This window comes from Asparagus officinalis, chromosome 4 (assembly GCF_001876935.1).
Source record: "Asparagus officinalis chromosome 4, Aspof.V1, whole genome shotgun sequence".
In the NCBI taxonomy this organism is placed as follows: Eukaryota; Viridiplantae; Streptophyta; class Magnoliopsida; order Asparagales; family Asparagaceae; genus Asparagus; species Asparagus officinalis.
The window spans coordinates 32,760,788-32,774,387 of record NC_033797.1 but is presented as its reverse complement, the minus strand read 5'-3'; the positions used below and the strand labels follow the sequence as shown (position 1 = coordinate 32,774,387).

Sequence of the window (13,600 nt, the reverse complement as noted above, 5' to 3'; positions counted from 1 at the left end):
CATCTCGCGCTGGCACCAAATTAAGTTGGTTATCCTAACAAGCTTTGCTCAAAACTCAGCTTTTTAATCTGTTATTATCAGAGTTTTACTTGTCATTTGGAGGTGACCCCACTCTGACAAGATGAGTTCCCCATCGAAGGAGCTCCCTTCAACTTCAAACTCGAATGCAACTAGATCTAGTATAGTATGAACTAACGACCAGAACATATATGAATAGTGCTTATAAAGAACAAACTTCAATAACAATGATATGCAGGCGGTCAATGGAGTAAAGAACACAATCTCCTCTCCCTTGATGCATTAATTTCTCCATAATTAAACCTTGTAATTTTTATTTTCAAGTCACAACAAAAAAGAACAATATAAACTCTATTTTTTGTTAACTTCTTTTGACAAGAAAAATATAAAGCAGTGACCGAGAAATTGTGACAGCTAATAATTTAATATTTGGCCTCTCTCAGAGGGTTAGGTTTTTGCGTAGCTAGGTACAACTTATGGGTATGATGTGTGGTGCATACAAATTTTTTTTGGGGTCATGTTTTATTCCGTTTTGTAAATAAAACTTATATTTCATATATATAACCTGTTTTTTAACGGAGTCTTGCCCTTTTTCCCCCTTCCTTGGTAGGTGCGGAAGTAGGATGTACTCCCAAAAACAAACAGATACACTAGTATTTATGCAGTAAATGAAATTTTCTCTGTTCTAAATAGGTAAGCAAGCAACACAGAATCTTTAAAAAAAATGTTGGAATTCCAATTTGATATGTACCCAAAATTACAATGAATTGGCCAATCAAATAAAATTCCCTCTATATTCTCCACACACTATAAACAAACTATACCCTTCTTCACAAGTATATTATGTTTCATCTACCCTCCAATCTCCAATTAAAACGGTTAAACAAGTATAAATCAATAAAAGCAAATAAAATTAAAAAGGGAAAGAAAACCTGCCACCAATCTCTGAGCTCCCATCCGGCCGATCAATGGCGACAACAAGCAACGATATAGTGATCGCAATCAACCCCGACCAAACAAACACGATGGTTGGAGTCCTCCCTCTCCTCCCCATCAATCCCTTCGCAAAAGGATACAGGTGAGCCAACACCCAGAAACTGAAGAAGACTCCCCCAAGCAGCCTACTCCACTGCGGCAACGGACTATAGATTGTTTGACTTATGCCAACTGCGATCCCAATGAGGTTCACCATCATGATCGTTATCGGTGGTATCATCAGTGATGTCCATTTCACGGTATAGAGGTCTGCAAACTCATCGTTAACGTCATCACCTCCTGATTTCGAGGTTAAGGTGAATGAGATTTCGATACCAGCAATAACTTTCAGCAGTCCTTGGAGCACCGCGGCTATATGTGCACTTGTCCCTCCAATGAGCCAAAACTGTTCGTTTCGCCACCACTCTTCTAACTCGATCCCTGACCATTTGATCTCAAGCACCGCCAATAAGCAAAGGGTTACCGTTATAGTGAGAAGGTATGTAAGGAACGTCACGTTGAGTGTCTGCACGATGAATTGCCCAGAGAAGAGGGAGAGCGCTGGGAGGAAACAGTAGACAATGAGAAAGATGGAGGTGAATGGATAGATACCGACATTGAGATATGCTATCCTTTGGAGAAGCTTCATCTTTGGGCTCGCGAAGAATGCATTGTTTCTTGAGAAGAAGATTTCAACAGAACCCGTCGCCCACCGCAGAACCTGGTGGAGCCTATCAGTGAGGTTGATCGGAGCAGTTCCACGGAAAGCGTCTCGTTTTGTCACGCAATACACAGACTTCCAACCTCGGTTATGCATTCTGTATCCCGTTACGACATCCTCGGTGACTGAGCCATATATCCATCCAACACGATTTCCCCACTCTGTTTTATCCTCGTACCAGCAGGAGATCACGCTGATCGCCTCTGCAACAGTGGAGGCGTCGAGCAGGTCTCGGGGAATGGTGAGGGCGCCAGGAGGCCGACCGTACTTGACAGATGGATGGTCAGCGAGTGGCCGGCCCTGAAACTCAGCAACTGGCATTGAATCTATTAGAAAGCTCGAGTTACCAAACTTTTTGGGAAACGATGATACATTCATCTCTTCTTCTTCTTCGTCCCCCATCCTCAGAGACCGGGACTCCTCAGAGGCAGCGGCGACCTTACGCTTTCTTCTTGGAAAGCAACATCCGCAGCAACCCGATGGGTGTTCTTTATGATCACGAGGGGGGTCAAAGCCGTAGAGAGCAATTCGACGGAAGAGGCAACCGGTGCCAACATAAACAGGGCCTTGAAGGCCGTCAAGTGCACGCATGTTAACATCAAAGAAGACAGTGTTGTGATTGGCGTAACGGTCTGAGGGGTCAATTCCTTCAAACCTCTGGGGGAACTGGACATAGCAGAGACGATCACCTCCACGGTCCATCATGAAGCAAATGCCTTCACGGAGAGCCTGAGAGTTGTAGACATAGTGATCACAGTCGAGGTTGAGGATGAAGGGACCATTGGACATGATTGCAGAGGCTCGAACAAGGGCATTCATGGCACCGGCCTTCTTGTTGTGGTCATAGCCTGGACGTTTTTCGCGAGAGACATAGACAAGCATGGGAAGGCGTATGTCAATCTCAGTGAGGTCAATGATGCCTTTTTCGTCTTCGGGATTGTTGGTTCCGTATAAGGGCTCGTCACTTGGAGGCTTCAGCATCACCTGAAAGCAAAACCTGGTTACTACAGAACTGAAGGAATGGACAATAACATTGAAATTCTGAAACACGATATTGATCAAGAAAGAAAATTATCACTGTGAAAGAAACGATTTTAGACAAATTGCTACCTCAATAGGTAAATATAGGCCAAAAAGCAAATTGAAGGATGGACTAACTTAGTTATCGTAAGGGAGTAGATTATAAGCTCAAAGGTGGAATAAAGGTTAAATTTATGAAAGAAAAAGAGTAAATGCGTTCCAAATTACTTTGGTTTGGCGGGAAGAAAGTAGTTCAAATATTATTTATATGCCCAGGCAAGTACCAAATACTTACTTTAGAGTTTCAATAATTCTTCTTAAATAAATGAAAAGTAAGAGCTGAAGACTTTTAAATCAGTAAAGATTTTTCAGATTTTCTGAACTGGCAACCAAATACTTACACCAAGACTAGTATCAAAGAAAATAACAGGTAAAAGCAAACATTTTTACCATAAAAAGAAAAAGAAAAAAGAAAAAAAAACTCTAGACTACTGAAGGAAACCTGACACATGGATATTTAGAAAGATAAAATAGAATATAACCAAGTAGTTACCTGTATGATCCCAGAGTGATCACCCTTAAAATGCTCAGTCGAGGGATTAACCCAGGTTCCAGGCCAATGAGTACCATCAGCCATCCAAGTTGCTTTCGGAATCTTAACAGGCTCTACAGGTTCATTTCCAGCTTTCTCCCTCTGCAAATTCATAGCCTTAATCTCCTCTCGAGCATGGTATGCATCTGAGCGCCGTCTAATAGAATCTGGCAGCCCATTTATCCTAACCTTGAACTCATCATACTCTCGTTTCACCCTTCTCCTGTCTTTAACAAAATCTGGCTTCACCTTATTCTTGTACGGATCCCTTTTCAAGCTGAAGTAGCTCTCAGGGTTTCTAGGCTCAATATTGTGCTTCCGACAAAAAGGGACCCACAAGTAAGCAAAGCTAGCAGCTTCAGCCATTGCTTCAAATGTCAAGAGAGCACCGCCATCATCTGAAACATAGCAAGAGAGCTTCTCAACTGGGTAATCTGCAGCAAGGATGGACAGTATAGTGTTAGCAGTAACAAGTGGAGGCTCTTTCTCTGGGTCGGCTGTGGACACAAAGATGTCTATGCCTGGGAGATCGGATTTTCCAGTGGGATTGCTCAGGTTTGGAGTCTCGAATTTTTCCTTAAGTACTGTGAGGTCAGTAGCGCGGTTCACTGGGCAGAGCTTGGGGAGTTGGTCGAGAAGCCAAGAGAAGGCGAACCAGAGCTCACAGACTACAGACATGCCCCATAGCCAGATTGCGTCTTGGTTCTTGTTTCGAATACGCCAATCGAGGAATAGGCCAAGGACAACCATGCGGATGACAATGAGGAGCCTAAATAATAGTAGAGAAGGAAGCAGAATTTAGTTTTGTATAGGAGATACAAAAAATTCTTTCTTTACAAAAGTAGACATGATCGCCACAGTATAAATCAGTAGAAGTGATGCTTACTATATACAATTCAGAAAATTTTAAGTAATCACTGAAGAAAGGCCAAGTATTTCTACACTGCAATTTGCAAAGCAAACCACTTGCATGTTAAAGAAAACATGTAAAATACAATACATCCTTCTCCATTCTGAATATTACAATTGATAAAGATGTGACATACATTTTTGTGCCTTCAAGAAACAGGGGAAAAGTTTTGTACTTTAGTAAATTATTCTGTCTAAACTCTATAATGGACAATGAAGAATCAGCTAAGATTCAGAATAAGATAATGTGTATGTGTATACAAATAATGCAAGGACCCACACTCTCATAACAGTTCCCAACTATATCACTCAAGACATCAGTTTGTGGACAGGGTGCCTGATACCAATTAGAACCTGAACATGTTGAAATCCACATGCAACAAACAGAACAGGAAAAAAGAAAATCCTTCCTACTGCTATTGCATATGCTCTCTAACACGTTTAACACAAAACTAAACGAGCTTAAGGAATGTTCAGTGATGCCAACGTATAGGCTAGATGAAAAAGAATTGAGATACTCCAGTAGAAAGACATTTACATAGGAAGAAAATATCAAGTCCTCGAGGTATAAGACATTATCTATTTGTATTAAATGTGATATTGAATTTTATCAAAACAATATATTATCAAGAAATTTGATTTTAAACACATTCATTTATGTAAAGATTGTTAATTCAAATATCATTCTACTGGAAATTACTACTTCAGCAGTTATCAGATTTTGACTTAGTGAAACTTAATTTGGACATTGACAAGTGGTTAAAATAATGTGCCAAGCCATTGCCAATTGTCCTCACATAGTTTTTGGGATATTTCAGTTAGTTTTAACACAGGCGTAAGAGTCTGATGCATTCAATCTAAAGCCATCATAACTACGAAACCAGCAATACAAATTACTCAGAGAGCTGCCTAATAATACAGATATAGATACCGATATTTCAAGCCTTGCCCATACGAAATAATATGGCATAAATACAAAAAAATTATAACTCGGGTATAACAAATCCGTTTTCCATATGTAAGCAAAACAAAGGCCACCACTTTTAGTCAAAGAAAAAATGTTCTTCAGACAATCAACAGGCCCCCCCAGATTTATGAATGTTTCCTTAGTAAAATGGTTATTTGATAATCAACCAATATCATTAATTATTTACTCAAACCAATTCAAACATCCTCAAGTTACCTATAAAAGATTCATCAAGTGGATAACAACTGTTTCAAATAACTGAAAGCTACTGGTAGATGATATCATTTACTTATGTTACGATAGCTACACTTTATTGACTTCAAGCCTTCCCTTTGGCCCACAGACTACAGATCATACAACATCTCTTTTCTTTTCTTTCTTTTCTTTTCTTTTCCCCCCATAGATTCATATATTCTGGCATCCTATCACTTATATTACTAGATTTCTGAGATTTAGAATATATGTTCTTCTCCTAGTGATTAACAGGTTTACTAGTTTATTTACCTATAATTAAACACAATTGACGAGGGAAAAAAGCAGTGATTTACCTATAAGGACTCAAGACTGCTGCCCGGATCTTCAACTTTCTAGTGAGAGGCCTCCATGGCTTAGCAATCAACTCCTTCCTCTGCTCACTCCCTCCATCTCCACTCCTCTCATCACCATCGTCATTTGCTGCAGGCCAAAATGCATTCCCGTACCCATAAGTCCCCTTTGTCTCAAACAACCACTTATTATGATCAAAATCATACTTCGTGGACTTCATCATCGACAACCTCCTCTCCATCTTCGCCCCCGACAAAGAAAGAGCCTTAGCGTTCCCATCCTTCCCCAAAACCTCATCCAAATCAGTCGAACGATACTGCTCCTTACACCCAGGACAAATCCCTCCACCAGTCTTAACGGCATCAGTGAAGCAATCAACACAAATCTTGAAATCACATTCACAAGGTAGAATATCTTCTCCTCTCTCATCACTCATAATCTTCTGATCACATCCATGCACTGAACAAGATGACCCCTTTGTCCCTGCCATCTGAGGATGGGAATTGGTATCAGACTCGGTGACTTTATCCATCAAATGGGCTCGAGTGACGTTGTTGAATCCACCAGTGAATAAAGAATTCGAGACATATTGTTCCTCAACACGGGCAGTGATGGAAGAGTCCATAGGGACTATATCAGTTCGGCCTGTGGATTGGCGATCGGGGGTCATGGGGATGTGAACATGGTAATTTGAGAACTCAGCGGAGGAGAGCTCGCTCTCGAGGTCATCTCGGGAGTAGCTTATGTATCGTCCTGAGAGTGTTCGGCGGCCAAAAGTGACGGTTGGAGGTGGAGGAGCTGGTGGCTTGCCGATGTCAATGGAGGAGTCAGGGACATGTTTGAGTTGCCGGCTGCCTTTGAGAAATTTGGAAGCCATGATTTGCTTCTTTTTCTTGGTGAGGGTTGAAGTTGTAGTGTATAGGATCTAAAAAGTAGTCAGATGATTTTCCAAGAATCAGAAATTTTATTGGGTTTTGGAGTGAATAAAGGATAGAAGAAATAGGCAATATACAAAAGGAAAGAGAATCTCTCAAATTTGAGTTCATGATTACAATTAAATATATTGGAGGCAGAAAATCAAGCAAGAAAAAGAGAGATTTTTTACCTTATTTCGATTATTTACTTCTTATTACCTTAAATTTTCTGCTATAAAATCTACTGAACATGCAAAAGTTACTCCAAAAATACACTAAAAATTACGATAATTTTTGAAAGAGAGCACGAACTCAGAGGCTCTAGAGCCAAAATTAAACAGCATTACTGAAAGGAAAAAATAGCAAAAAAGATCTTTTTTCCATAAATTATGACGGGAGAAAAGAATAGAAACACAAAAAACCCAAAATAGAAATCCAGATATATCAAAAAAAATCATAATGAAGCATATGAGTCTTTCCAAAATCAACCAAAAATTGAAAAAAGAAAGTTATCAACGGCAAGACATCAAAATTGAAGAACCAAATTAATCAGCATTACTGTAAGAAGAAACAGTAAAAGACTCATCTTTCTCCTAAAATTTGACAGCAAAGGGTAACTAACCTCAGCAGAGAAATTCCGATGCTAACTCCGAAGAAAGCATGGGTCTTTTCAATTCGAAGGCAGCGAAGCGAGTTAAATTGAGAACAGTTTCATATTTAAATAAGGAAACAACCGCTTCTCCACTGAATGAAGACTCTGTCTCCTTTTAAAACCCAAAAACTCTCCAATTCCTGTCGTTGTTGTCTGAAGTTTTCAAACCACGAGTTACGATGAGGACACAGAGACCAATTCCAAACTTCAAAAGAAAAAAAATCCCCAAACACGCCAAGAACCGATTTTTAAATGCTAGTGCTCGTCTCCAATGACGATTTCTACGAGGGCCTCGCCCAAATTGATGCCGGCAATCCAATTGGAGCCTCTCTCTCAATTCGTAGAACTTGTCGTTAAATTAGGGTTCGGAAGATTGAGGAGGAAGGAGGTGGAGCGGCATTAATGGCAATTTTCCTTCTTTTTTTTTTAATCTATTAAGGGATATTTTTTTCGAAAAAGGGAAGACGAGAAGGCGAGATCAGCGGGAAGAAACAGAGAGAGTGGCCGTCTATATATCGTAAGATGACGTGGCGGGCGGTCTACTTTCTCGCTCCCTCTCGAGCTGGATTATTGCTGGTTGGTCTCGCCGCGGTTGCCCGGACCAAAAATCTACTGTTTACTGAAATGCCCTTGTTTTTTTACTAGAATTGCAGACCGTGGTCTTAGACCAAAACGAGCAAAATTGAACCATGTAATACCGGGAGTTAGTGTGAAAAAGTGATTAAAAATGATGGTTCAAATATTTAGTTTAGAAATATGTAGCGTATCTAATCACTAAAAAAATATAGTAAGTTATATTAAGAATTACTGGGAGTTTAAGAATAAAAAAAGGATAAAACTTTGGGTTTGTAGTCAAAAAAATCTTCTGTAAGTTTATTAGCTTTAAAATAAAATTGAGATAAAACATTTGTGTTCCTAGGTAAAAAAAAACATAGTAAGACCTTAAAGTGGGTGTGCTTAGGAATTACTGGGGGTAACTTTTTTAGTTTTAAGTGAAAAAACAACTCTAGAAGTGAATGTGTTTGAAAATAAATAAGGATAAAACTTAAGTTTTGTAGGCAAAACGATCCCATATACTCAAGTTTTATGGTCGCCATAGATATCTCAAAAACTCTACGAAAATAGGTGGGCTTAAGAATAAATAAGATAAAACTTTGGGTTTATAGACAAGGTATTTAATTTTAGAAGTCGGTGGGCTTAACATAAATAAGGGTAAGCTTTTGGATTTATAGGAAAAATACCCCAGTTATGAAATATTTGAGTATAATAACAAAGGTTTATTATGTAAAAAGTTGAAAGAAGGAGATTTACTAAGTAAAATAACCTGGTCCATACGTGCTTAGAATTAACTGCATCTGTATTTTGGAAGGAGAAAGGCCAATACGCCACAGAGAAAAAGAAAAATCAGTTTTTTGCCATGGAATAAAACCAAGTGACGAACAGGGGGATTCAAACTGGCGACTTCCGTTTAGAGATACAACTTTCTGACAAGTCAGAGCTAAGTAATGTTTATTCTTTTTCACTTTAATATATAGTATAATATAATTTTATCCTCGTATTCTATAAAATTTCAAGATTAACAGAGCTGAGTCCATAGCTATCGACAAATGCTACTCTTAATTATTCCTCATTTTAAGTGTCCTCATGTATGCGAGGAGATTAGTTAAGTTTAGATTGGACGTTTGTCTAATTAGTTGTTTACTTGATAATTTGTTGGGTTTTTTCTCTTAGAAACCACCTTCACAATAAAGTAATTATATAGAAATCACCTTTTATTTTTAATTTATATATATATTATTTTTAAATATTATTTCCATATAATTACCTATTTCTAAGGTGGTTTCTAGGGGGGAAATCCTAATTTGTTTGCTTTGTTGTGTTTTTTACCAAATTCTCGTGTTGTAAAAAGTAAAATGTGAATTTGGAACATTTTACAGTTGCTTAGCAGCATATGATCTTAGACAAAGGAAAAAATAATCAGGACAATAGCATGCATCCATTTTTATGACTTTTTGAGTTGTTAAGTGAGTTTATGCCTCTGTCAAAGATATAAGTCTTGCCAAATCATATAGTGAGTTCATGTTTCTTTTTTATTTTTTCCTTTTTTTTCAATTTGCTATTGGAGTCATAGCAATTCATAAAATTTAATATTCTTTATTCAGAAAGTTATAAAAACATCTAAATAAATTGAACAAACAAACTCTATGAAACTAAAATCAACACAAATACAAATTAGATTTGCAATTTCACGAATCGAAACTTTTGCACTCAATGGCATTCTCGTAGATATTTGCAATCTTAGGCCCCTTACGGCATGAGAATGTTTGTCAGCACGCAGACAGCTTATTAAAGAGACGACGTTCAAGCGAGAGGCAAGCGCCGCGACGGCGGAACACGCGTGCCACGTGGCAGGAGGACGTGAGACGCGCTGTCGTGCTCGCAACTCGAACGCACGAAAAAGGAGCGCAGTCGCAAGAATCACGAGGTGGGCAAATGATTTCTGTGGGGGCCACAGAACTTCGGGTGCTGAAGTGTGGGGTCCACCATCTAATACTACGTGCATCGGCGGTGTCGAAGACGAGCACCGCTGCATGTTCGTTCGTTTGTATTGACCAACGATCCGCTCACGTCTCCCTCATTGATCATTCCAATTGTCACTCACCAACTTCCAAGTTTATTTTGTTAGGCACAGCCATAACTATATGTTAGGGGGTGTTTGGCAATTTGAAAGTGAATTTAAAATATGTAAGTTATTTTTTTTTACAAATGACTTTTACATCCATGTCAGCACGCAAGTGAAATACAATGTTTGTTTAAAAAATTAAATTATTATTGAAAGTACAATGTGAAGATGACGTGGCAAAATAAGATTAATTAGAAAATATAATTAAAATCATTTAATTAAATTACTTACCTTTTTGTCACTTTCATGTGACTTCACCACTTTTTTAGGGGAAGTCAAAATTGTATTAAATCTTATGTGGCAACTTTCTTACATCTCACTTTCATAACCACTTACATGAAAACAAACACCTTAATTGTTAAATGAAAGTAACCTTCTCACTTTCATCTTTCACTTGCATGCAAACAAACACCCCCTTAATGTTAAAGTAAGGGAAAATACACTATTTGGTGCTTGGAATTTTCTGTTTAGATTGTTCATAAAATTAAATGAGAACATCCAGGAACAAATCCAACTGTCTGGGTCTGAAATTCTTTTGTTTGTTTTTTATTTTTATTTTTATGGAAAAAGGACAATGTCTAAACTTGAACATGTATTTCTAATCTCATCAACTTAAAACATTTTTGAATTAGTCTCGTTGTTCTTATGAATCTTCTCTCTGTACATGTGATTGAGACAACTACTCTATTTTATATTTTTATAATAGAGGATAATGAATATCATATCACGTATAAGAAGATTTTCCCATATATGATAGTATGGTTGATCTTTATCATAATTTCGGAATTTTAGCATAGTAGCAGGGTCTTTTGATACCCTCTTTATTCATTTGGTTGTCAATCAGCTGTATCACGGTGTATAAGAGAAATCTTCATATATAATTTGATACTCATTATCCTCTTCTTAATACATTAGATAAGTTATATAATTAAGAATTCTATATCTTTTTTATAAATATACATGCTAACTATACAAACCATATTCCATATTTGTGATGAATAATATTTCCAGTGCTTTATGCATACTAAAATTTATGGGGATAAAAAATAATTTGTATTTAAATAAAGGAAAAAATGTGTCAAGGTCCAAAAAAATAAAATGGTTGTGACCAGGCCCCTCATATTATTTTGTGTGATAAAGCCCCCAATACATGAAATAATTATGTTTTAGTCCATATTTATCTTTCAGGACAGCACAAGAAGAAACTATTTACCTAAACTATAATTAAAATGCACATGCCTGCCCTCTCTCTCCTCTCCTCTCTCTCTCTCTCTCTCTCTCTCTTCTTCTCTCCTCTCTCTACTCCTCTCTCTCTCTCTCTCTCTCTCTCTTCTCACGCCTCAAAATTCCTCAAACCTTCCGCCATTTTTTTTTTCTTCGAGCAACCCAAGAATTTGAAACGCTAGTTTCACTCAAACGTTCAGTAAACCATCAAAAAAAAATTCTAAACCCTAATGTGGGAGAAGGAAATAGCCCCCCCGCCCCCCCCACCGAAAGTCATCACCAAAAATAACCAATTTTCCCAAAAATTTCATAAATTTTGAATTTTGATTCAAATTTCCTTCTCAAAATCAACAATGAGGGGTTCGAAGAGGCCGCTGAGTCTAATAGCGGAATGGTTCTGCCGGCAACCGGCAAAGGTGAAGGCGTTCCTTGGCGTCGCCGTCGGAATCACCGCCCTCGTCTTCATCTGATCCGTCGTTGGAGACTACAACAACTTCTTCGTCGCCGCCGAGGTCAGTCACGCCGCCGGAATCTTGCTTCTCATTTACAAGCTCACAAAGGAGAAGACTTGAGTTGGTTTGTCTTAATTTTGATTTGGTTGCATTTGGTTAATGATTGTGATTTCAACAGGAATAATAAATTTAAGGATTTTTTATGTTACTATTCTAGAAAATTTTGATGCCACCAAGAACTAAACGCATGAAAAGGGGTTGATATCAATAAGGATTAATTCTATGCATGTGAAGCATCCCAATTAGATAATTGTCAGTTTTGATGAGAAACTTGTTTAGCATTCCTTAGAATTTGTAATGCTAACTGTTGGTGACTTGAGAAAGTCACATTTTCTATATAATGTACATTACTCTCTCCAACTTTAGATCTTAATTCTATCCTCATGTGAAGGGAATTTTCGGGTCTTGTCGTTGGAGAAGTTGGAGGCTGATGATTATTCAAACTATGTATAAATTTGTATATCAATGTTTGGTTGGATGTTGAAGTCGTCCCTTGCGAGCAACAATCTGGAATATTAGTATTTCATAAATTTAATCCTTTTCATTTTATCCGGCATCATATATATAACTAGCTTGCTATTTTATATCATGCAGTTTTGATTGTGGAATTTTTGTTTCCTTATATACGAAGGCTATAATTTGTGGGGTTGATACGATTCAAGTAACTACTCCTGATGGCGAGTCTGATGTCATATGTGTCAGGCTTGCAGCTCAACTTCTAATAGAATGATGAGAACAGAAAAAGCAAGAAGAGACATTAGATAAGGATGAGAGAAAGTTGTTCTAAAAATTAATTGATTGAACAGACAATGATGAAAACAAAACTTGTGTGCATGTTTATATTGTATATATTAATTTAGTTGTGTAAACAGTTAGTGTGGATGATAAACTTCGCAGCAAGCTTGACCTTTCTTGTTGTTATTGTATTTCTGATATTTTTACCATCATATATCTATGTTTTGTTTTGATGCAACATATATTTAACAGGTTCAAATGAAAAAAATTACATGTTCACCTGAATGTCAGCCAATACTTAACATGTACGTCCGACAAGTTAACATATTCCGCTAAAAGTTAACATGTTATGAAGAAAGCTGACATAAGAACGTTATCGTATTTAGCTGAAAGTTAACATGTTCAACTAAAAGTTATCGTGTACAACTTAGAGATATTTTAGAACCGAGATAATTAACAGAAAATAGAATACCTCAACTAAACAAGTACATTATACTAAACTTCGTACATTCTTGCAGCTGATATTGTTTGAATACACAATATGATTAGTCTTAAAACTTAACAGATTACAAAAGTCTTCAACAATATCAACTTTTAGCAGCATATTATCATTTCGTTTTCCCTTCTGGCATTATCATCATCATAAATCAAAGTTTTGTCTTGATACAAAATATATTCACCTGAAAGTTAACATATAAAGATGAAAGTTAACAATGTTCAGTTGAGAGTTAACTTGTTCAAGTAAAAAGTTAACATGATTAATTTTAACCTCAACATGTTCGGCTGTAAATTAACATATATAGTGAACGTTAACATCTTCACCTAAGAGTTAACATATTCTAGTAAAAGTAAAGTCAACATTTTCTAGTGAACGTTAACATGTACTGCTAAAAGTTAACTGTACAGCTGAGAGTTAACGTGTTCAGGTGAAAGTTAACATGATTATGTTAAAGTCAATATTTTCGTCTGACGGTTAACCTTTTCAGCACTTACTTTTTCAGCTAAAAGTTATTATAGTGCCGAGATAATTAACAGGATACATAAACAGAATACCTTAGCTAAACAAGTACATTTCACAAAACTTTTACACTCTTGCAGCTGATATTACTTGAATAGACAATATGATTATTCC

General features: G+C 37.2%; 1 protein-coding gene across 1 annotated transcript; it reads right to left on the bottom strand.

Moving 5' to 3' along the window:
- On the bottom strand, positions 733–7,836 carry LOC109837135 (cellulose synthase-like protein D3). The gene is made up of 4 exons (XM_020405245.1): positions 7,285–7,836; positions 5,751–6,673; positions 3,288–4,095; positions 733–2,698 (listed from the first exon to the last, which is right to left on the bottom strand). Exons 2-4 carry the CDS (start codon positions 6,623–6,625, stop codon positions 932–934), a joined length of 3,450 nt encoding a protein of 1,149 aa, XP_020260834.1. The 5' UTR covers positions 6,626–6,673; positions 7,285–7,836; the 3' UTR covers positions 733–931.